The following is a 22,904-nucleotide window of genomic DNA, read 5'->3' on the forward strand; positions in this document are numbered from 1 at the left end:
TTTCCAGCAGATCAGAGACCAAGTTGCCAATTTCAGGCTCTCGGATTTGGAAGCCCTGTTTCTTTGACAACTCATATGCGGAGACATGCTCAATTTATAAGGCCTGAGAGCCTGAAATTGGCACATGACACTGTTCACTTGAGTACTAGACTGTAGACAAGTAGTGCTGCTAGACTGTAGAGTTGAATTAACTCATTTCTGTGGTACAGGCCCAACTCATTTGTATGTAAGATCTGGGCTTCTCATCTTGGGCCACCTCATCAGTTCTGGGTCTCCCGTTCACGAGCCCAACGCATCCCACGGATCCAACGGAATGGTCGGCTCATCGTCTGACTGATACAGTTGTGGCGATCCCGAGGCCAGAATTGCTCGCCGGCGGCTTGGCCCCCTTCCCCACCTTGCCACCTCCCTCCGACCGCCGACCGCCGCACCTCCGTCCCTGCTCCGCCCAGCTCGGGAAATGGCGTCTGAGGACAAGAGATCCAAGTCCGGCCCCTCCGCCGCCACCTCGCTGCCCCCTCCGCGTACGGACCTCTCGCCGGCCTCCTTCCCCCTGGACTCCCTCGGCCCTGAGTTAGTCGACGAGGTCCTCCTCCGCCTCCCTTCCTACGCCTCCCTTGCCCACGTCGCGCTCGCGTGCAAGCGCTACCTCGCACCGTCTGCTCCACCCAGTTCCGCCGCCGCTTCCGCGCGCTCCACCCTTTGATCTCCGCGGATCCGGCCAAATGAAGTGGCGCATCCATGACTGTTTCCAGGGTCGTCTTCTGTCGACTACCTGCGTCAGCAACACTGGGGTGTTGGACTACAATCGCTCCATCACCATTTTCAGTCCAATCTCCAAGATCCTTGAGCCTGTGAGCGACCCACCTTCCGACCCGCATCTAGGTGCTGGATGGTCTCTGCGGAGCCTGTGTTTGGTACCGGGTGATTACAGAAACTCCACGGGCCTTCGAGTTGCTGGTTTTCAGAGGCGCCAGACACAGGTTCGTCTAGCTGTGTACGAGTCACGCACCTGTCAGTGGAAGTTTTATCCGTGGACCGATTTGATTATGCCACCGCAAAAATGAGAGTGGCTATTATAATCCTCCTATGCATGCTTGTGGATGTGTATACTGGAAGTATCGTAATGGAAACCAGATGCTTTAGGTTGGATTGTTGCACGATGGAGTTGTCAACCCTCACTCTCCCGCCTGGAGCTGTGATGGGCATGCCTTGGTCTACCGGGGAGACAGAGGACGGAGAACACTGCTTGGTGTGTGTTGTACATGCTGCGACAGAGGATGAGTTGCACGTGTGGATTCGCAGTGACAGCAACGGTGTTTGGGAGCTAAAGCAACAAGAACCATTGCGATCAAAAGCAGGCATTCAGACGCGAGTGCGTGAAGTACGAGTAATTGTGGATGGAATCGTGGTTCTGTGTTTGGATGACCCTTCGATAGCCCCTACTCATGTTGCTCTTAACGTGACACCATTGCAAGTGGAGGCGGAAACCTACTGTCGTGGCGTAGCTTTTCCGTACATCATGCCATGGCACTTGGCAGTGCTCACATGAAGGGATGATACCAACATGCTTTCAAGTTTCAAAATACTGTCCTGATATAGTACACTAAGCCTACTTTGTTCACGTAAATGAGCATTATATGGTTCTAAAATATGTTTACTTAATTGGCATTGTGTATGTTTTACAGTTGGCAAGGACAAGTGGGATCAAATCAAAACGGCGTCTGATGTTGTATAATCAAGGCTTTGAGATTATGTGCCTTTGCATTTCAATTGAGCTGAAGTTCCAGAAAACAAGGACAACTTGTATTGTTATGATCTGAAGGTTGCTATTAGTTTTAGTGTACTGTACTTTCAGAAGATTGTTATGATCTGAAGACTGCTAGTTAGTTTTAATGCGCTGTACTTTCCGAAGATTTAACTCAGCTAAGTGCATGATTTGTCTTTTCTTTAAAAAAATATTTGCATCCTGCTTCGTCTTCAGGAATTTGCTTAACCTGCCATCATAACCAAAGTTCCAACTAGTTCCAGCTGGGACTGGTGAGTGGAGAACGCATATAGAAAGAAAGAAACGACAAGATTCTTATGAGAAACAAAAATGGCACGTTCAAACCTATCTATTCTCAGAGCCAACAATGGGCGAGACCGGCAGAGAGATACCAATCCCTTAATACTCCAAACAGTTATATGTGTATTACAGTGTTCATCATAAATAAGACATCTTCTACGAAGACGGCCTGATAACTCTCCTGTTACTTGATCAGAACCCAATATACATAAGGGTTCCCGCACACTTAGTTTAATATGGCACACCGCACAAGTAATGTTGACACATGCCTCATGCAGAGGAGAAGCAAGGAGTTTCTTTCTCCTTGTACTGCCTCCCTTGAGCAATCAGTGGGATGCCCAACGTACTCACAGGTGCTAATCGCATAAACAACTGCTGATCCGCTTAGAGCCGAGAGATGAGCAGCGGGACAGAGACAGGGCTGTCCTCGCCCATGGCAGGGTGGCACATCTCCAGCATGTCCAGCTCCCTGAACCGCTCCAGAACCCGCATCTTGCACTCCTCAGCTGCCATGACACCAGTGGAGAAGGCGCCGTGCACTGTGCCTGTGTACTTGACACTTGTAGCCTCCCCTGCGAAGAACAGGTTGTCCACAGGGATGCGCAACTTCTCGTACAGGTCGCGGGGTTTATTCACCCCATCAAACGTGTAGGAACCAAGCGTGTTCTCATCCGAGCCCCAGTGTGACACCAGGTAATTTATCTGCAATAAATTTTTCAGCAACATGGTTGTCAGAAATGCCCTAGCAGGATTCTTTGATTATTGTAGTTGACATAGTGTTGACAAACTAACCGGCTCAGCTGCATTAGGAAGGATCTTCTTCAACTGGGAGAAGGCGAATTGGGCAGCTGCCTCATCAGACATCTTTTCGATATCACGAGCAAGGCGGCCAGCAGGCATGTAAACGAGAACAGGGTGGCCTGTTGCCTTGTGAAGGTTAAGGAAATAGCTGCATCCATACGTGCTTGAGGAAACGACCCCAAGGAACTCCACGTTAGGCCAGAAAACCTGGCTGAAGTGAAGAACAATTTTATTCTCAATTCCAACTGAAAGTTCTCTAACTGCTTCTTCCTTCCACTCTGGCAGTCTCGGCTCAAATTTAATAGTGTTTGCTTTCAGAACACCCAATGGAACAGCGACTACTGCAGCATCAGCAACAAATGTTTTGCCACTGCTTACAGTAACCTCTACCCTGTTCCTGTGGCGAACAATTTCAACAACCCTAAAGAAAATAGAAGGATCAGTACTGAAGGAATGGCAGACAAAACTGCTGCTTAGCAAATGAATAAGAAAATGACATCCATACTTATGGTTGAGGCGTATATCTAAGCCTTTTGCCAGAGTATTTATAACTGGACGATATCCACGAACCATGAGGCCATGGCCACCTGGAAGCAGCACCTCCTGCACCCCACAAACATGTCATACATAAAGCACAGGATTTCATCATGTGCAAGTGCAACTGTGCAAGTATACTGACCACTCCAGGCACTAAAGGGGGAAAAAAACATACCTGGTCCCAACCCTGTAGTGAGATTGAATCGGCATCAGTGGCAAACCAACCCTCCATACGGCACAAATACCACTGAAGAACTTCATGAGCAATCCCTTCTTGCCTGTTGTAAAGTGTAAGCACATGAAGAAGCCAGTAAAAATGACCGGTATGTTTGTGCTGACAGCTGGAGAAATGCAGAAATTGGATAGTACAAACCTCAAGTGCGGATGTCTATCCATAACAATTGAGATGGCTTTTGCGATAGACATATCTCCATTGGTTTCTTCCCTCAATTTGCCAGTCTGCACAGAAGTGGGTAAATCAGACAAAATAAACTATACCTAAAATCAACAGGCACCAGTGCACCACTGATTGAAAGGAGGGAGTACCTCTTCCAGTATGGCCTCAAACACCTTTCCAATCTTTTGTACTAACTCCTGTGGTACTTGATGCCCATCAGTGTCGTAGAGTGCATAACTGAAAGGCAATAGAACAAGTTAGATCCCATCATTGGTTCCATCATCTCTCAAAGTATTTATAAAACAGCCCAGATGCAAAGTTTTACCTCTCCAAATCATGATCAAACAGAACAGAATCATCTCCACTCGTGCGGTACAGCGGCAGTCCAAGCCTCCCAATTATTGGTGCTAAGGGATTTTCTTCACAGACACCATGAAGCCTGATTATTAAAAAGGTGAAGAAAAACTGTTCATAACATTCCTTCAAGATAAACTTTTGTTGAAAGTTTTTTTTAAAAAAAGAATGAAACTCACCAAGATGCTCCCAAATCGACAGGAAACCCAAAAGAGTAGTCGGTGTGAACTCTGCCACCTATCCTATCACGGGATTCCAGGAGAATAACCTGGAATGCATCACAACAATTGAAATGCATTATAAAAGGGTCATATCATTTTCGCCAAAGAAATACAAAGGTCGCCGTCACACCACCAACAGAAGATGACCATAAGTAGCATTATACAATACCTGGAAGGATGCATTTCTGAGCGCATCAGCAGCAGCAAGCCCTGCAAACCCACCACCAATAACAATAGCAGATGGTGTGTGTGACTTTCTCCTAACATTTTCACCATATGAACCTGACACAAAGACAAAATAGAATGTTTTATCTCAGAAAAGGTAACACAGGTGTGTTCAGAAGTACAAGTTTAGTTATATTTATTTATCACATATTGATAAGGAGTAATAAGTTTCAAATACATTTCTGGTCAAATTCATTATTCCAGCAGTACCACCATTTGGACACATAGACCAGAAGGAAATAAAAGTGGATGGCTTCTGCTTTTCTGACTATATAAGAAAGTTGTGGAAACATTGCCATGTCCATTACTGCTACAGTGTTTGGATGACATACAAACCTGTTCAATGTCAATTTTCTACAGATTTTGATGCAATTGGATGGTTGCTTATCTGGTGGGGTTTAGCGTTAAGACAGATAGATTGCTCCGAAGAGCGGAAAGGGGAAGTTTCTACCTCCAAATGATAAAAGACCAGTTCATACAGAAATAACATAAAAGAAGCCTACCAAGTGGAGAATATTGCCGATATCGCCTGTTCTTCTCACATCAACCCTCCTCTACCCCCCTCCACCATGGAGGGTTAGTAGTGAGGCATGTTCCCCTGTCTCAGAACAATGATGATGAGGTAAGACAGGACAATTTAAGATTTTCGCTTATCCTTCCCAATTTAGGTGAGGCCTGAATTGGTCTGTATTAACTGTGGGTGCTCTGACATGAGATACTCTTGACTCTTCCAACATTTTCATAGCAAGCATAACACAATCATCTAGCAGCTTTCCTGCCTGGTTCGTTTCAAAGAAAAAAAGAAAAACATAATCATCTAGGTTTGGACAGGACACAAGGTCATTTAGTCATTGCCTCATTGGTACACTCTTCTAGCTTACGTTCGGACGAGATGGGCAATTAATCTTAAGGTAAAGAAGCGTGGCATGTCTTGAGGCTAATGTTTGTCTTGGCATTACAAGTTACTTGGTAGGATTGTGGTAGGTAACTCTAGTAGAGACCCCAATATCGGATATGCTTTGGGACACTAAAAAACAGCACAACTTTAATGGTCACCAAGCATATCTCATCTAAGGCCAGCAGGCACAATGAAATGCACTTAGACCCAAAAGTAAATACCCCTGTATGTGTGACAATTAAGCAAAAGCACTATGTACCAATAATGTAACAGCTACATGCAAATTGCAGCATCAGAGGACAGTGAACAATTAAACAATGACATCCACTAAGCAACATTATCATACACTAGTCTATCCATGTCCGTGTGCATGACAATGACGTGGGTCGCGCATGCATGGAATGAAGCATGGCACTTAACAGGAATGTCATATCACTTCAAGGCATATGCTTTTTCCTGTAATCAAATTTTGTGGTAATCAATATATGCTAAAATTCCCATGCTGTGAGACAGTGGTAGGCTTGTGAGAGCAATTACTTTACTGATACAAGGTCTCTTCTAACCTCATTATTTTGAAAAACCACAAGAGTCTACAAATCCACAAGGACATGGACTTGTTCTTGCCATGAGCTACTAGGTCAAATCCTAGAAGCTTCCAAGTGGTCGGTCCCCTCTTGCGTGAGATATTGGTATACCAAGTGTAAAGTGTGGACAGCTATACTCTTTGTTTTTCCCTTCCTACCACCGACAAATGAATATGAAACTTCATGGTTCATGGCCCTTTCATCGGGCCCATGCAGCACTACCAAACAACCATAAGAACCTCGAATCTTTTGGGTTATCGAAACAAGTTTTTTTAAACAAGATCAGAAGCTAATTAAGGTGGAGAAATTCAATTTTGCCACAAAATTACCAGAAAGGGCATGTGATCCAGCAAATGTACACCTAACCAACAGCCTAACAACGTCATGTCATATAATAAACAAGAACGGATCCACAAGTTATTATAAGCCTACAATTCTTCACCTGAGTAGCTTTAATAATTCGCATCTATACAAGATATATTTTCCTTTTACCAACGAAAACTTAAAATTGGAAGAAAAATCAATCTGTCAACTAGAAGCCCCACAATTCAAAGAGCTCTGGGAGGAGAAGTAAGAAACTTACTGTTGTTCGCCATCTGTGCAGCTCTGTTCTTCTCCTTCACGATTACTACTTGAATTAGGATTGGACGGATTTAACAACTGAGGGGAGAAATGCAGCAGGAAGATGAGGAGGCAGGCGACGTAGTGGTTCGAGTTCGAGTTGAGTCCCAGGTTCACGAAACAGTTCATGCAGCCGTGCAGCCGGATCGCCGCAGCCCTCCTAGGAATTCACGGTTCCCCCTCTCTTATCTCACACAGCCTTCCAGTGTGCCCCCGATCCCATCAATTTTCAGCCGATTCGGTTGCGGGGCAGAGGAAAACTCCGGCGGGGCAGGCACAACTGCAGAATCAGAGGAATCAAAACAGTCAGCTCATCACAAAACTTGATCTCACCGCTTCTATCACACACAAACGCTTCGCGGCAGGCGAAAATCGCTACCGAATCGAAGGATTCGCTGCAATTTTGGAGGGGAAGGCGTGTTCCTCTGAAGCAATCAATCTGGGCCGAGCAAATACAAAATTCGCCACGCAACCCGCGGGAACCGACCCGGAATCCCGTCCCCCGAAAGCCACCAAATCGCCAAGGCGATCGATCGAGCAATCCAGGGAACCCAGGCCCCCCAAAAGAAACAAAACAAAACAAAAACAAAAAAGGAGTCCGTCCTTTACTCCCCGAAAACCAGGCTGGAATCACGCGACGCAAAGCGCAGACTCCTCGGGAAAATCACGCAACAGTGCAACACCCACCTTCAAAACTCGGTTCAGGACTCCGTCCACCAATCGGATCGAGTCGCACCCAGAAACCTAGCGGGGGCCGAAGAGCTGGAGATTTTCGTCTCGGGGGATTCGGAGACGGGAGAGGGGAGGGAGAGTCCTCGCCTGCTGCTGTTTCCTGCCGTTTGGGGGAGCCTTTTTCGCCTTTGGATGGGTCGGGCCGGTGCGGCGATTGGGTGGAATTTGTAGCTTCGTTGGACGGCGAGGAAGGTCCCGTGCACTACCAGGTCACCTTACCCGCCATTCGGGGGTGGCCAGGGCCCAGCACCGCCGCCCCACCAAACCTGAGGCTGCTTTTTCTGAGCGTCTGATCTGGTTTGGACGGCCCTGATGCGCGAGGTGGCTGGACGCGTTGCAGACCACATGTGACAGGTGAGGCGATATTTTTTTTTAATTCCCAGTTTTATGCTCATGCAATCTGGCAGTAGCAGAAGGCGTAAATATATTTTTAAAATGCGCATCCCGGTTTCTAGAAGGATGCATGATGTGTGTGTATTTTCTTGCAAATGCTCTGTGGATAAACTTCTGGTAGTTACTACAGTAATAATGTTTGGAGCTAAGAGCGGGGTGTTGAGGTGAGCACGTATGATGGTGGCCGAGCAGGCAATGCATCCTGAATTAGAAGCTAATAAGCTACTCCTTCCGTTCCAAATTATAGGTCATTTTGGCTTTTATAGATACATAGATATTATTATGCATCTAGACATAGGGTATATCTAAGTGCATAACAAAGTTTATGAATCTTATAAAATCAAAACGACCTATAATTTGGGACGGAGGGAGTACTAAAGATCTGAGATCAATGTAGAAGGTTTAGGCGACATGATCTCTGCAAACAAATAGGAAAAAGAAACGAGGGAATTAAGCTGGTGACATAACATTCCACTGACACCATTTGCAAACATTATTTCAATCCTGCAGAGAGTCCTTTTCGCTCTCCTGAATGCGATGGCATTGCTTGCACGTTTGCGCACGGTGGTCGCGCACGCGGACACGAACACGTCCACCCGCGTCGTGCTCCGGTGCTTGTTTGTTGTTTGGCCGGCAGGGAGGGACGCGGGATTTAACAGCGCAAAAACGACAGCGAAAGAGGCGTGTGTGGTGGTCATGGCACGGCCCACCTTGACACCGCTGTTCATCACCCTGTGTCGAGCTCAAGGCTCGAGCACGGCGAGGATCTCTATCTCTCGTCTCCTTTTCTGGACGGACCATGCACGCGATCAACATAAAAGTGTCGGCGGAAGAAGCATGTGTGGAGTATATGGTAGTGCGCTGCAGTACCGTATATTTGTTGGAATTCCACGTCCATGAATTCTTGTGGTAGAATCTATCCATATGAGTTTGAGTCTCCAACTCAATATGAGGGTACGTTTGGTTGGTTGTATCATTTGATTCATGTATGAAATGATTTAAAATAATAATGATCTTTTTGTTTGGTTAGGTGAATTGGACCAACTCATCCAGGATAAGACCATCCCACTTAATATATTATTCTACATTAGAGTGAATCATATGGTACAAGCAAATTGGTTGAACCACCCCATCTAGGATCATCCATGCATGCATCATGTGATGCATGCAACCAAACACACCCTGAGTGTTCCTGTTCTCAATTTTGTTGTGAAAAAAAATCAGTAAAAAAGAGCAAAAGATGTGCAGCAATATATGCGCTTCCTGTTGCATGGCGGCATGCCCACAGCCACCATTCTCAGAGAGCAACCATCTCGCGAGGCTGGCGATTTGTGATAAGAAGAGGATAGAGTCACAGAGAGTGGCTGTAAGTTTATGACTTCAACTCTTCCTTTTTGTCAATAAACATAGACACCCCCCGATACGGGGCCCGCCTGCTCACCGATTCCAGGACCTTCAGTATAGGTAGTAGATTTTAATGGTACGTGGTCCATTGATAATGAGATGCCCGTGATAATTCATCGACCTTGAATTCTCATGTCTCAAGATATACCGATCTTCCACGCCGCTCAGAGTATTTACTTTCGTCATCAAGGATGAAATCGCGCTCCGACAGAGAGCTTGTGGAGCCCAATTCTGTAGTTAACACGTCGTTGTCGGAAGATGAACAGGGAGAGATGAGAGTATTTGTTTCATATGTAATATAAGTTTCTGTAACTCTGTTTAAACTCTTCTCTTCTTATAAGATATGGCAGTGCTCCTGCCGTTTTTTTTTAATGTTAAAAAAAAAGATATACCGATCTAACTCTTGAAAGTGCCCATAATGAGTGTTCCAAATGTTCATGTCTACCTGCTAGGAGGTTGTGCATACATTCTTCAACCGAATACGGACGATGATAAATTGTTAATATAGTTAAGCAGAGAATGGGGGAAAAATCAGACCACGCACATCGTCGCGATTCCGATCCCGTCGTTTCCCTTTGGAAGATGGATGCGCATGTGCAGTTATTTGGCGGGTCTCTCCCGTCATTTTCCAAGGTCATCTCAGCCCTGCGTCTCCTTCCCAAGCACAGGGACGACGACTGAGCGACATGCTACAGCCTGCATGGCTTGCGTGTTGGCGCTTTTTTGGGCCGGTAAAACGTGCCAATCAGTAACACCAACAGCGCGACAGCGAGATGAAAACAACGTGCACTCGACTGCTGCCAAGTACTGACGCGCCGGTAGCTAGTAGGTACACGCTGCGTGACACGCCTTTCGCTCTGGACCAATGAGAGCGTTACAAAACGGATCGAGCTAGCACCGTGTCATATCATATCGTATCACGATTCACGAATATGTATAAACAAACAAGCACGCGTGCGATTTCTAGCGATATATATGCTTCTGGCTTGAAAGGAAGCTGCTGCTGATGGGCTTGATTTTCTCACGTGCGAGATGGAAAAGGAAAAAGTTAGAGTAGCGTCACGTCTCTGTCGCAAAAGGAAAAACGTGATTCTGCCAACTGGCAGGCGATGGTCATATCGGTTATTTAAATGTTAATTAACATAAACTAATGACGAAAATACTTGTATAATTGAGGATTAATTTCATTAAATCTAATTAATCCATAATTAGCACATGTAATGTTACAATAAATATGTGCTAATAAATTAATTAGGCTTAATGGATTCGTCTCGTCAATCAGCCATCATTTATGCAATTATTTTTATCATTAGTCTAATTTTAATACTCCTAATTAATATCAAACATCCGTTGTGACCCGGACTAAACCTAAGTATCCAAACACCCTGAAACAAAACAGAGAGATGGTACATGGATGAAGCTCGATCGGCGCGGTCATGTGTGTTGTCGCCACTGGCACCGGATGCTTCCTTCTTCCAGCTTTCCCTAAAGCAGATGGAGCCTTCAGGTTTAAACTTCACGTTTATATAGAATGACTTACGAATAGTTTGGCATTGCACATGGGGAAAACGAGCGAAGCTAGCAACTAGCGTGTGTCCTGGGGCCCGTACGTACGTGTGTGACGTGCCGGCGGGCCGGGGCAGTACGTGCTGCGTTGGCCAGGGCAGGACACACCGACAACAGCGCGCTTGTTGCATTGGCTGGTGATGGGCGTGGTGGCCTGGCCGGCTCGTATGGTCGTACCATCGGGCACCCGGTGCCGGTTGGGGGCAAGTCTCTCGTCGGCGCCCGCGTTGTCCGTGGCTGGCCGGTGGCGGCGGCAACAACCTCGCTAGACTTAGATCTGCTAATAAGCTTCTTTTTTGCTCGTGCAGCCTGCGCCAACGCAACGCCAGATCTTCTAGTTGTTTCAGGTGCGAGTAGGGCAGACGGTAGCGAATTGAAGATTTCCTAGCTACCGTGAAATGATTTCAGGGGGGCCATGCCCATGCATGGTCTCGTGCCAAATGATTTGGGTCGTGTAGCCTCCCCCATCTCCTGTTCGCGAGTCAGGAACGCGCGCGGGACGGCTCGGAGAGACCATTGACAAATGGTCACGAACCTTATCACAATCCTGAGCACGGCCGGCGTGGCTGAAGCCCCGACAGCGCCGAGTGCGTGAGCGCCCTCGCACCCGGCGGCACCCCACACGCGGTGATCACGGAAGCAATCGCACGCAGCCGCGTCCGCGCACGGCGGGGCCGGGGAGTCCCCTTCTACCTTCCGAAACGTCCAAAGGCTTGTTTAGTTGCCCAACTTTGGGGTGCCAAAATTACTGTAGCAACACTGTAGCGTTTCGTTGGTATTTGTGAATTATTATCCAAATATTGACTAATTAGGCTCAAAAGATTCGTCTCGCAAAGTACAACAAAACTGTGCAATTAAGTTTTAATTTCGTCTACATTTAGTACTCCATGCATGTACCGCAAGTTTGATGCGATGGGGAATCTTCTTTTTACATAGTGTCAAAGTTGGAATTTGGGGGTGAACTAAACAAGGCCCAAGACTCTAGCAGGTGGTGATGTCCCCGCGCCAACAATCACACCCCGGTGGTTCTTCAGGGATCACATGCCGATGCGCCGCGGGTGCGCGCGGAATCACTCGGAGAGCCCGCACGCGTTCCGTGAATCGTGATGTGTGCTCCGCCGTTGCTTGCAACGCGTCGTGCCAAATGGCCGCGTGGCCGATGCTGCTACCACCGGGCGCGGGCGCGGTAATCGATCCGCGCGTACGAACGGCTCCCCGCGCGGCGAATCCCTGATTCCCTGGCCCTGTTGGTGCGGGAAACTCCCGTGTGAGGCTCCGGGCTCCAAGGCGGTGCCTACTAATCACTCCGTTTGCGAGTGTCTTTAACTTTAAAATTTATCCTTTTTACCTCTAATAAATATCATCTAATTAAAGTAACACTCAGACCAATAAAAAAACATACGGAGAAACCTATAGAGCCAATCAAATGATTAATTAACGTTATTTATCTGGTTCCGTACATTTATGTAGATAAAAAAAATTAAACATATAATATAATTTTCAATCACAATCAATATTAGTTATTAGGAGCAATATAGATATTTCTCGTTACTAGTAACATGTCTGAAATTTTCTAAATCAACATTCTTTGTGAGATGGAGCGAGTTGATGCCACCACGCTCGATCCGCAGCGATCGACTCGATCGCCTGCCCATGCTGCTCGTGCTCCGTGCCAGTGTGGCCTGTGGGCGCGTTTGGCATCCTGATGAGGCTGGCCTGGCCCGTAGCAGGCCCTCTTGAGCCAGGCTAAGGTGGTGCAGCATCTTTTTGCATGGTCTTGTTTGGTAGGCTATTAAGTTAATCAGGCTATGTCAAGACTATGATTGGTAGCCTGCATGATGACGATATGCTTACCTTGCACTTAGGCATGGTAGCTTTACCACCGTATGTTCATACCATACTCCTCCTTTTCAATTTTATCTTTCCTTTCTCTGCTGAATCTCAGATCAAGTCGCTCTGCTCACAATCTACAGCACGAACGCATAGGAATCAAAGAGTACACATGATAACAGATGCCAGCTCCTTCACAGGCATTCGCACGAACACAAGGAGGACACCATCAAGTCGACCAACTCCGTCCCAAAATTCCAACGAACAGGCAGAGAAATTCATCAATCGACACTCCTTTGAGATGAGAATATGTGGTCGCATCACATCGGAATTCGCTGCGTTGAAGGGCAGCACCTCGTACGACAATTCGAGCTCACGCAGTGGTGTGCGGCCATGAGCGCCTGACCAAGCTATTGTCGAAGTCATCGTCACCATGTCGATGAGCGGGCCACAAGCAAGCCGCTTCACAAGAAGCTTCGTTTCTTATCGGCCAGTGCTGCTTGCTTGATTCTTGCTTTCTTGAGGAATCAAAGCTATTGCTTCACAAGAGGCTCCATTTCTTGCTTGAGCTGCTTGCTTGCTTCTTGCTTTCTTGAGAAATCAAAGCTATTGCTTCACAGGAAGCTCCGTTTCTTGCTTGAGTAATCACTAGCGCCACCTTGACAACCTCACGCGCAGGCCACGCATCTGCACTGCGACAATGCGCATGTCGCCACCACGCAGGGCCTCCTCGCCTTCGACGCCAAGAACGCCGTCCCCTGCACCCAAGCTCCTCACCTCCCGTGAGCACGGAGCGAACTTGCAACGCGGCCGTGAGAGTGGGCGGCTTGGACCGGACTTTAGTTGCGACAGCGTAGGCGACGAGGCATCCTCCATGTCGGCATCATCGACGTTCCACTCCCAGCACTTTCTTCTTTTGCGGCGATACGGCTCATACCGGCACAGGACACTTGGGCTCGCGTTCTCATTCGCCTCCGCCGCTCTAGGCCTCATCGCGTTCTCGTTGTTCACGGGAGGAGAGTCGCCCCCGCTTGCCGGCAGACCTACGCGGACAGGAAGAAGAAGAGCGTGGAAAAAAGAGATTTGGGGAAGAACATTTGCTCACGAGAGGTGAGCGCAACCTCTCCCTCGGCACTAGAGCGAGCCAACCGCTCACGAAGGAAATTTCTGTTCCAAGCGGTGCACTTTTTTGCATGGTGGAGAGGTCTGTGTGGCTTATAGGCTACCAAACGTGATAAAAGTAAAAGAACCTACATCTGATGATACGGTGCAGGTAGAAACCAGGCTACCAATCGCCTGTGTACTGCAAATCTGCAATGCAATGCGAGCGCGTCGCGTGGCAGAGGGGACCCGGACGCGTACTGGGCCAGCAGCCGAGCACATGCTGCGCGTGCCAATAGTCTCACCACCACACAGGGTGTACATCTTTTTCCTTTTCCTTTTTTTTAATTTTATGGTTACGCGGCGGCAAAGCGCGATTGCATGCGCGCCGAATTTTAAATCAGGTATTTGCAAACGAGATCATCGTGATCGTGACGAATGCTGATGAATCATGCTCGGTGCAGCACTCGCGTCACGGGCCGTAGCTCACGACAAAGCTGGGACGCTGGGTGTATAGGTACATATAGGTGTATTTCTTTCGTTTTTATTTATAAAGCCTACATTTAAATTTTACAAAACTATTAATCTTTTATTTTTATAATATAAATTTATAATAAATATACTATAAGATAAATAAATGGTTAAAGTGTTATTTAGAAAATCGTGTCAAATTATATTATACCTTTGGCACGTCCAAAAAGCTTTGTGGAGGTGGAGCCCAGCTCATCCCCAAGGTGTGGGCGAGGATCGAGCCACGCGTGCATGCGGTGCCTCCCTGGCCGTCCGTTGCGTCAGCGGATCAGCCCACACCGACTACTGATTTCCCGGGTGTCAGTTTGACAAAGTTCAAGATCCAAGAAAACGCGGCTGGATTTGCAAGAAAACGAGCGCCGGCCTCGCCAGACACATGGGCTCCAGGCTCCAGCACAGAGCTTGCTTCCGAACCAGGGAAAGAGACAGGTGCTCTGGAAGCATCGTGATCGATCTGTGGTCTGGGACGACTCTGATTAACACGCCAAAGATCGTGATCAACAAGAGTTTGGTTTCCCTTCCCAAGATCAACAGTAACGGCAATCGAAGAGACTCCGGAAGATCGCACTGAACAAGCAGGTACCAGAACGCATAGCCGGTCACTTCATACTCATCACCTCTCACGCACGACTCGTTCGGACAGAGCTGTGGCACCTCGGCAGACCGGCACACTTGGAAAAAAACAAACCGTTTGAGCGCAATTTGCAGAAGCAAAGTACTAGTCTAGTGTGCAGCAGGGGCCATCACACGCACACTTTTAGGTAAAGTGAAATAGTTTAGGTGTCACTCAAGGCGCATGCATGCCTTGTAACCTACTAACAGATGATGCTATTGCTCATGTGCGCGGAACCCACCCAGATCGGCTACTAATCAGCCGCTAAAGGTGTAAGTGGTAGCTCCGTTGTCATCTGTCATCAGTGCAAAACGCATGTCTCCGACCTAGGGTTCAGAACAAAGAAGCATTTTCTATGGAGAACTTGGGTTTAGAATAGACATACAACTACGTTACTGACGTCAAAATGCTTCTAAGCATAGGTATGAGATAAGGCGATCTTAGCCACTTAACACCAATTAGACCTACATAAAGAATCACAAACACTCCAATCAGACAGGAGATAACCAGATAACACGTGCACCAAAGACTGCTATTTCATGAAACAGATAGGAACAATGATAGCTCAACAATAGCAAATACCAAAAGATGGCTTAGACCTTCTTTACTTCCCAAGTTGGGAGTTGCAAAATTGACATTTTACCATAAATGTAACGCTGTAGCGTTTCGTTTGTATTTGTGAATTATTGTCTAAATATTGACTAATTAGGCTCAAAAGATTCGTCTCGCAAAGTACAACAAAACTATGCAATTAGTTTTTGATTTCGTCTACATTTAGTACTCCATGCATGTACCGCAAGTTTGATGTGATGGGGAATCTTCTTTTTGCATAGTGTCAAAGTTGGGAGTGAAGTAACCAAGGGCTTAATCATTTCTTCCTTCAATTTTCGACCCAGGCTGCTGTCAGAAACTGGTCCACAGAAAAAGCAGTGCCAATCAAATCCTAACGTGGGACTGGTACCTACTGGCAACAAGAAAAGGTCCACAACGAAACAGGTACAGGCGGATGCAGCATGTGGCCTACCATCCGTCGATATTTTTCAATTGATAAATCAGATCAAAGCCCCAAGTGTAGTGTTCAGTCAATTCCAACAAGTTAGTGGAATCAGTATGATACTACGATACATGCTAGAGAGACTGAAATAATACCACTGGAGAACCACGGTTACCAAAGTGTATCGTTCAGTGAACTAAATAGAGACTTTAAGTACTCAACAAAACTTCACCAAAGTGTAATGTTCTTGCTAAGTTTTAAAGATTTTAAACAGCATATACCATGCTAGAATAAGTAGACCTAAGTTTTCTTTACATCAACTCAGGAGTAAGGCTAATGCAAGTTAGATAATAAAAAAAAATTCCTCCTATTCCTACACTTGAAATCCATACTTAACTCACCATGGAAGCATAAATACTACCAAGTACCAATACAGATGGTTCAACTAATTGTGCTATTATGCTTATTGCAGGGAATATATTGATGGTCTCATTCACAGCATAGATCTTTCAATACAAGAAAGCTATGATCATTGAGAATTTGATATGCTAAACCACAGCAACAACACTCCGAATGTAAATGATATTGTTATCCTATAGGAAAATGTCAAATAGTTTATAACTAAGACAGAATGATGAGATCGAAAATTCATATTCGAGAAACCTTCCTGAAATCGTAAAAGATGCTGGCCTCACTCATGAGACCGTCGCGTGTCAATTTTAAGCCCAAAGTGATTTTTTGGAAAATTTCGGATAATGCTTGCACATCTGGCATTGCTCTATGAGAAGGGCCTTTGAAAATGATGCCATAGTGCTTACCCAGTGCCTCCAAGTTTACATGACCTATATTTCCTGCAAGAGAACAGAAAAATCTACTTGACTGTTTCAGATATACAATAACAGGCAAACAGAACAAAAATATGTAACTAAATTGAGATATGCAAACTAAAATGGCAAAACATCCCACAAGCACCATTCGAAATGATAGCACCAAATGTGATCAACTAAGTTGCAGTACTGAATTCATAGTTTCATACACAACACAGCACAACAGAAATACTTTCAATCTAATACTACTCGCAAATAGAAAGAGGTTGCAGTCTTTAAAAGACCCAGATAGTGTCCAAAAAGAACTATTGGAATTGTCTTAACAGGGTGCTAGCAAATACTATATGATCAAAGAGGTATGTTAGAGCGATCAACAACGTACCATCCAATTTCTTCAATTTCCTTGCTAAACAAAGACTGTCAACAAACAGCCAATCTGCAGGAACCTGGGCTGAACATCGTTCGAACTCTTGCATAAGGAAAGGGATATCAAACTGTTTTGCGTTATGGGCAACCCAAAGAACTGGCTTGCCAGGAGCTTGGCGTCTTTGAATATATGCTAGTAGTAGTGGAAGTACATCACTGAACCTACGATAATCAAATTAAGTAACATATATGGTTAAGCAAAATATTGAGCTAACTGTTAACAAACAGAAAACACAATTAATAAAATTTTCATTACAAAGGCTTTAAACCTTCTTTAGCACAGAGAGTCAGCAAATAACCCTTATAATTAAAACCTTTACTAGCATGGATCTTTGCCAAAAGGAAAAAATATGGAATGATCAAACTTACTTTCTCACAGAACTAGTTACAGTCATGTCTAGGAATGAAGAAATTGGACTTGGGGGTATATCTCCTAAGGCTAGTGCGAGGTTATATCTTACCGGTTGGATTTCAGTGCACAAGACATGTTTGTGATGAGCTAATTACACTTAACTTAGATTTGAGTGTCAAAATGCTCTAACAAGAATATCTCAAGGAAAGTGTCAGTAGATGATGTTTACAAAAAACCTACCAAATCGAGATCATGACACCATCATGAACACAAGAGAGCTACCAAGAACACCAGCCACATAATAGTAATAATTAGACTTGCCTCTAAGTGGTTACAACAATTTGCATTAGTTATAAATAACAGGATACATTCTCTTTAATACATTCAAGATACTGGGCAGTTATGCTATCCGGTAGAGGATGACAACTTTACCTAATAAATAATGATGCTGAAAGAATAGTACATCCTATAAATCAAGCACACCAAAACTACATATGACACCTCACTGAAAGAAAGTGAATACTCCCTCCGTTCCAAATTATAAGTCGTTTTGACTTTTCTAGGTTCATAGATATTATTATGCATCTAGACATAGGGTATATCTAAGTGCATAGTAAAATCTATGAATCTAAAAAGGCTAAAACGATCTATAATTTGGGAAGGAGGGAGTAGTTGATAACTTTCTTGGTGGTTCACTTCAACCCCCAACCTCACGGAAAAAGTCTACATAACCTCACGGACTTTTTCCGTAGTTAATTAGATTCTGAAAAGAACTGCTATGGCAACAGCCTTTTGTTATTTCACAATGACCTGAACAAGCTGTGAAGTTCAGAGAATAACACCGGAATTAATGTTCACTAGTCATCTTACATTTATCTCAACATCACATTGTTTAGACACTAATGTGAATTCATGTGGCCCCAAGGGGTGCAGGGGTAATCAAGAATAGCATAGATGTAGGGAAGAGCAACACACCTTGGGACATCAGGCCTGCAGACCAATTCAGTGGTAATCTTATTGGCTTTTGCGGCATATATGGGAACATTCCGTTCAGGATTAATGAGAGTCTCAAATGTGCAATTCTTTCCTCCGGAAAGGTCGCGGAGTGCAAACTCAATGATTCTATGATCCGCATGGAGAAAACCAGTAGTCTCAATATCGAAGACGAGAACAGTTCCAGGATTGTCATGTTCAGAAGTTTGTTGAAGCCACAGTGGCGGAATTGAAGGACTACATGAACCTGAGTCAGTTTTGTGCCAACTAGCTGTGTCTGTAAGTTTCGTTGTGAAATGACGCTTCTCATAGGTTCCAGGTTGAAGCAATTTCCCAGATGAAAACCCAGCAAGTTGCTTAAGAAACCTCACTGAACGGCTGCCCCATATGTTGTTCCTCAGCAGATTGAAGCGAAGAACCAGTGGCATTTTGTTCTAGATGTGTACTTTGAATTAACACACAAAATGGTTATCCTTTGGCTTAGGTGAACCCCATCACACACCTGTACCTGTAACTGTATATGCAAGGATATCAATTCATAGTTCCTAGCGAAATGATCATAGATATTAGAGTACGGAAAATGGTAACAGACTTGGATTATTCAACCAAATAATTTTTGCAGTGATCAGAAGTAACATTTAAAGTCTGAGTCTCTGATGATCTGAAGTTATAGGTTTAGAGTGAATCAATTGATCCACGTCAAGGTATTCATAACATAATCCAAAAACTCAATTCTAGTGATCAAATGAAAAAGTATTCCAAATATTGCTAAACATATAATGGAATGCAGAATTGCCTTAACTCATTACAAGCCAGATTATAAGAGATTGTAAAGTAACACTCAGCACATTGGACCTAGAGACCTCTGTAGCATTACAAAATTACACAGCAAACATCACTCACACATCCAACCCAGCATCCTCTACTTTGAGCATTTGCATCTTAAAAAGGTGGTGTGGCGAATTGCCTAAATTTTTCTGTTTTGTGCAGCATGCGTCGCTCCAGGAACGACTCTGGATGCATAGCTCAATAACACCCACCATCTTCTTTCAGCTACCCTTCAGACCCATAATCCCCTGTCCTGACCCTTTCTCCTCGAAATGCTACACCTTGCGCACAAATTTATGCGGCTCAACCCGCGAGCACCTCCTTACAGAATCCTCCCAGGGAAAATGTCGCACCTCCACCCCCCCCCCCCCCAAATCACCCGGCCCTAGCATCACGGACTCTTGTATCCAAGCGTCCCACTCGGTCCCCAATCCAGTTCACAACGCGCGGGCGCTGCAGCGCGCGCGAGGGGAGCACACGCATAGCAGAACGAAAGTGGATGCTAGAGGGGAGCGTACGAATACGCGCACTAATGCATCCACAACCCAACAGGGAGGAGGAGGAGGAGGAGGGGGCGCTTACCAGTTAGGACACGCCCATAGGGGAGGCCGCGCCGGCTTCCGCCGTAGTCGTCGCCGGCGGCGGCGGGGGAGGGGTTTGGTTGGGCGAGGGTTCAAGGTGGTGAGGTGGCAACCGTACGCGGGTGGGAGTGGGGAAATGATTGGGAGGGGAGTGGCGTGGGCGTGACACTGCGGAGTGGGCCACGGTTGCAGGGATGCGTGGTGGGCCCTGTTCGATCGCGACGTGGCGCTGCTACTCCTACGGTTCCGGGAGGTTGGTGTCGCCGGAGAGTCGAGGCTGAGGGAAACTGTACAACTGCTCCTCATAACTGAAGGCGGCGGATTCTCAAATCCGCAGGCCAAATTTCATAATCCGCCACAACTGCAGATTAAACTTTATCTCCACACGACATCCGATCCGTTCCAGGAATCCCACGGGATCGTTGCGCCTGAATTTCCTTCAGAGCTCATTACAGAGTAGTTTCAGTTTCAGACTTCCATTCGGTCCAAGAAGACAGGCGCTACGACGCTGCGTGTTCGTCGTGACGTTTTCAGTTTCCAGAAAGCTGAACATTTGTTGCAGTCGTCTCCATTTCGCACGCGACGCAACCTCCGAGACTCGCGAGCTGCCGTGTTCGTCGCGTATGCGCAAGGCCACTTGCCCACGTCCACTGCGGTGTCGTCGCTCCTGCCGTCGGGACGTGGGCGCTGATCCTTTCGCCGTTTCTTCTGAACAACGCATGCGCTGATCCTTTGGCACGGGCCTTGTTATACAAAAGTGTTAGCGGTTAAAGTAATGTCACCATCCAATCTAACACCTGACAGTCTCCAAATTGAGATGTGAAAGGAATACTTGATAGAATCTTTGCCGGGCATCACGTATCGTTGTACCGTAGCTCTGTCATCGAGCAACAGAGATAGGTGACAGTCCACAAAGTTCAATGCAGAATCTCTTATCTCTGTATTATAGTATTGTACGTAGCTGCGCTACTAGTTTCTTTTTCTATTAAAAATTTTGTATTACTTGATTCATTTTGTCATGATTTCACGGTCCCATTGAAGCTCCAAATCCTGTAGGCTGTTTCTCCCAATGTCCAATGTGTCCAAAATTCCGATCCAGGAGGTAACCAACACTGCTAGGAGGCAGTGCACGGCCCCACGTCGCCCTACTCGGGCAACTCGGGCGGCGACCGCCGTCCCCACCACCGCCACCCTTCCCTCCCCTCGCTGCCGCTGGAGGGGTCAGCCGGAAGCCCGCGCCGACCTCCAGGATGGCGGTGGGGTCTTACTACCCCGGTCCGGTCGTGGGTAGGGAAATGGGTGGCTATGGCAGACCCACCGGCCAGGGCGACGGTGGCGGCTCGGGAAGGCGGATCCGGCAACGATGAACCCACGTGGAGCCGGGATGGCGGCAGTCCCGGGCAAGCAGATGATGATGGTGCTGGGGTGGCGCTGGGCTGCATGTCGAGGCCGCACTGCGCTGTGCTGGAGGCTGCCGAGGGAAGCGTCGGACTGCGGCGAGATGAAGGCGCGCGACAAGAGGGGCTGCCAATAAGAGGAGACGCGAAGGAGGAGATGCAGAGGAGGTGTCGGAAGAGGAAACGCGAAGGAGGTACGGCAGTCGGCGGCAGCTCATGGAAGAGAGCGGCATGGAAAGGGCGCCGGTGCGGAGGAGGCTTCAGAGGAGGCGACGCGGAGGAGGTGCGGCGGTCAGCGGCGGCTCGTGGAAGAGAGCAGCATGGAGAGGGTGCTGGCACGGAGGACGGCGGCGCGAAGGAGGCGCTGCGCATGGGCGATGCAGGGCGTGGCACGGAGGTCGCAGAGGACAGTGGCACCGAGGAGGCGCTGTGCGCAGGATGGTGCAGGGCGCGGAGCGAGAAGGCGGAGGTTGAGGTACGACGACATGGTGCGAAGAGGCGCGGCGAAGACGCCGCCCCGGATGGGCTGCCATGACTGTGGTCGGGGGTGCCAAGCCGTGAGCGTGCAGGGGTTGGGCTGCTCCGGGCGAAAGCTCTCGTCGGTGTTCTTGCCGGTGGAGATGACGACAACACCCTAGGGCGTCGTTCTTCCCATTGGGGGCGTCATTTCTGAGCTACAACCCTGCTGCACTGGGTCCTATGGGTGAAAACCCTATCCAGATTTGGACGAGCGACAGCGGCGCCATTGGCGTCGTGTGTTGCCGAGGCCACGTGGAGGCAATCGCAGTTATGGTGGTGGCCAGGGGTTGTCGCATGGATGTCGATCTTGGCCGCTTGCAGCGGACCATAGCGGTTGGCGTTGCTTGGCAACGGTCAGCGCGGCATGGGACTGCATCGGAAGACGGCGCTTGCGCCAACAGCATCGTGGGACAGCTGGGCTTGCAGCGGACCATGGCGGGTTGCTCAGCGTGGTTGGGCTACCTAGTGCGGTACATCGTCGGAAGACGGTGCAAGCGACTTCTCTGGCTTGTTGACATGACGGCGGGTGCCATTGCGTGGGTGAAGCAACGAGGCGAAGTCGATTTGCGGAGCCAGCTTGGCTAATCGACGGAGATCTTATGAAGTGGGGCAACATTGCTCGCCACTCTAACAACGATAAAAGAAACGGATCCGTGATGTGGAGTACTATGACGGGCGTGGCGAGGCCCCGGCGCATTGTGTTATCGCGGTGACAACTACGAGGCAGCCTGCGAGAGGTTCGAATTCGGTTGTTTCACTTTGTCAGATGGAGTGTGGTGTTGCAGCGGCACTGCAGCGGAGGGTCCTGCATGGCGGTGGCCTTCTCGGTGCGGTGCGGTCTGTTTCTATCAGTTCCTTATCGACGCTGGCCCACGCTTGGAGGTTTCGGCGATTTATAAGCGTGGATGTCGGTGGATGTCACCGTGACGAGCGGAGTGGTCAGGCCGCGTTGATGTACCAATCCAACCAGTAGGGTGTGGCAGTTTCTAATTTGTGTGGCTACCCGTGTTGATATCCCAATCCAACCGAACAAGTTTGGTTACTTTTCTTATTTCTTGTTTCTTTGCAGTTGTTTCTTTGCAATCTGGAACTCCGCAGCTCTCCTACCTGT

The 22,904-nt window shown here is 47.2% G+C and overlaps 2 protein-coding genes across 3 annotated transcripts; both read right to left on the minus strand.

The window, feature by feature from the left end:
* Positions 1-2,151: 2,151 nt before the first annotated feature.
* On the minus strand, positions 2,152-6,831 carry LOC117863481 (polyamine oxidase 3). Of its 2 annotated transcripts, XM_034747197.2 has the most exons (10): positions 6,669-6,831; positions 4,548-4,660; positions 4,337-4,425; positions 4,129-4,242; positions 3,953-4,040; positions 3,780-3,865; positions 3,582-3,684; positions 3,375-3,472; positions 2,861-3,290; positions 2,152-2,770 (listed from the first exon to the last, which is right to left on the minus strand). In XM_034747197.2, the coding sequence occupies exons 1-10, from the start codon at positions 6,679-6,681 to the stop codon at positions 2,453-2,455; spliced, it is 1,452 nt and encodes a 483-aa protein (XP_034603088.1). In that variant the 5' UTR covers positions 6,682-6,831; the 3' UTR covers positions 2,152-2,452. The 2 variants fall into 2 exon arrangements, with proteins under 2 accessions (XP_034603088.1, XP_034603087.1); XM_034747196.2 differs by having other exon boundaries at positions 2,861-3,472.
* Positions 6,832-16,310: 9,479 nt separating this feature from the next.
* LOC117862535 (exonuclease DPD1, chloroplastic/mitochondrial) lies at positions 16,311-20,039 on the minus strand. Its single transcript, XM_034746027.2, has 4 exons — positions 19,879-20,039; positions 18,451-18,982; positions 17,080-17,285; positions 16,311-16,721 (listed from the first exon to the last, which is right to left on the minus strand). The coding sequence occupies exons 2-4, from the start codon at positions 18,894-18,896 to the stop codon at positions 16,519-16,521; spliced, it is 855 nt and encodes a 284-aa protein (XP_034601918.1). The 5' UTR covers positions 18,897-18,982; positions 19,879-20,039; the 3' UTR covers positions 16,311-16,518.
* Between the last annotated feature and the right edge of the window lie 2,865 nt (positions 20,040-22,904).

The sequence above is a fragment of the Setaria viridis genome, chromosome 7, assembly GCF_005286985.2.
Source record: "Setaria viridis chromosome 7, Setaria_viridis_v4.0, whole genome shotgun sequence".
Lineage (NCBI taxonomy): Eukaryota > Viridiplantae > Streptophyta > Magnoliopsida > Poales > Poaceae > Setaria > Setaria viridis.

What these genes read in the sequence shown, in the direction of transcription:
- LOC117863481 (XM_034747196.2), bottom strand. An exon ending in TCAGAAATGCATCCTTCCAG is followed by an intron (nt 4,426 to 4,547) that starts GTATTGTATAAT and finishes GATGCATTCCAG; the next exon opens with GTTATTCTCCTGGAATCCCG. An exon ending in GTCGATTTGGGAGCATCTTG is followed by an intron (nt 4,243 to 4,336) that starts GTGAGTTTCATT and finishes TTTAATAATCAG; the next exon opens with GCTTCATGGTGTCTGTGAAG.
- LOC117862535 (XM_034746027.2), bottom strand. Translation starts at nt 18,896, where the DNA reads ATGCCACTGGTTCTTCGCTTCAATCTGCTGAGGAACAACATATGGGGC. An exon ending in TGCAGGCCTGATGTCCCAAG is followed by an intron (nt 17,286 to 18,450) that starts GTGTGTTGCTCT and finishes TGATTATCGTAG; the next exon opens with GTTCAGTGATGTACTTCCAC. An exon ending in GAAATTGAAGAAATTGGATG is followed by an intron (nt 16,722 to 17,079) that starts GTACGTTGTTGA and finishes GTTCTCTTGCAG; the next exon opens with GAAATATAGGTCATGTAAAC.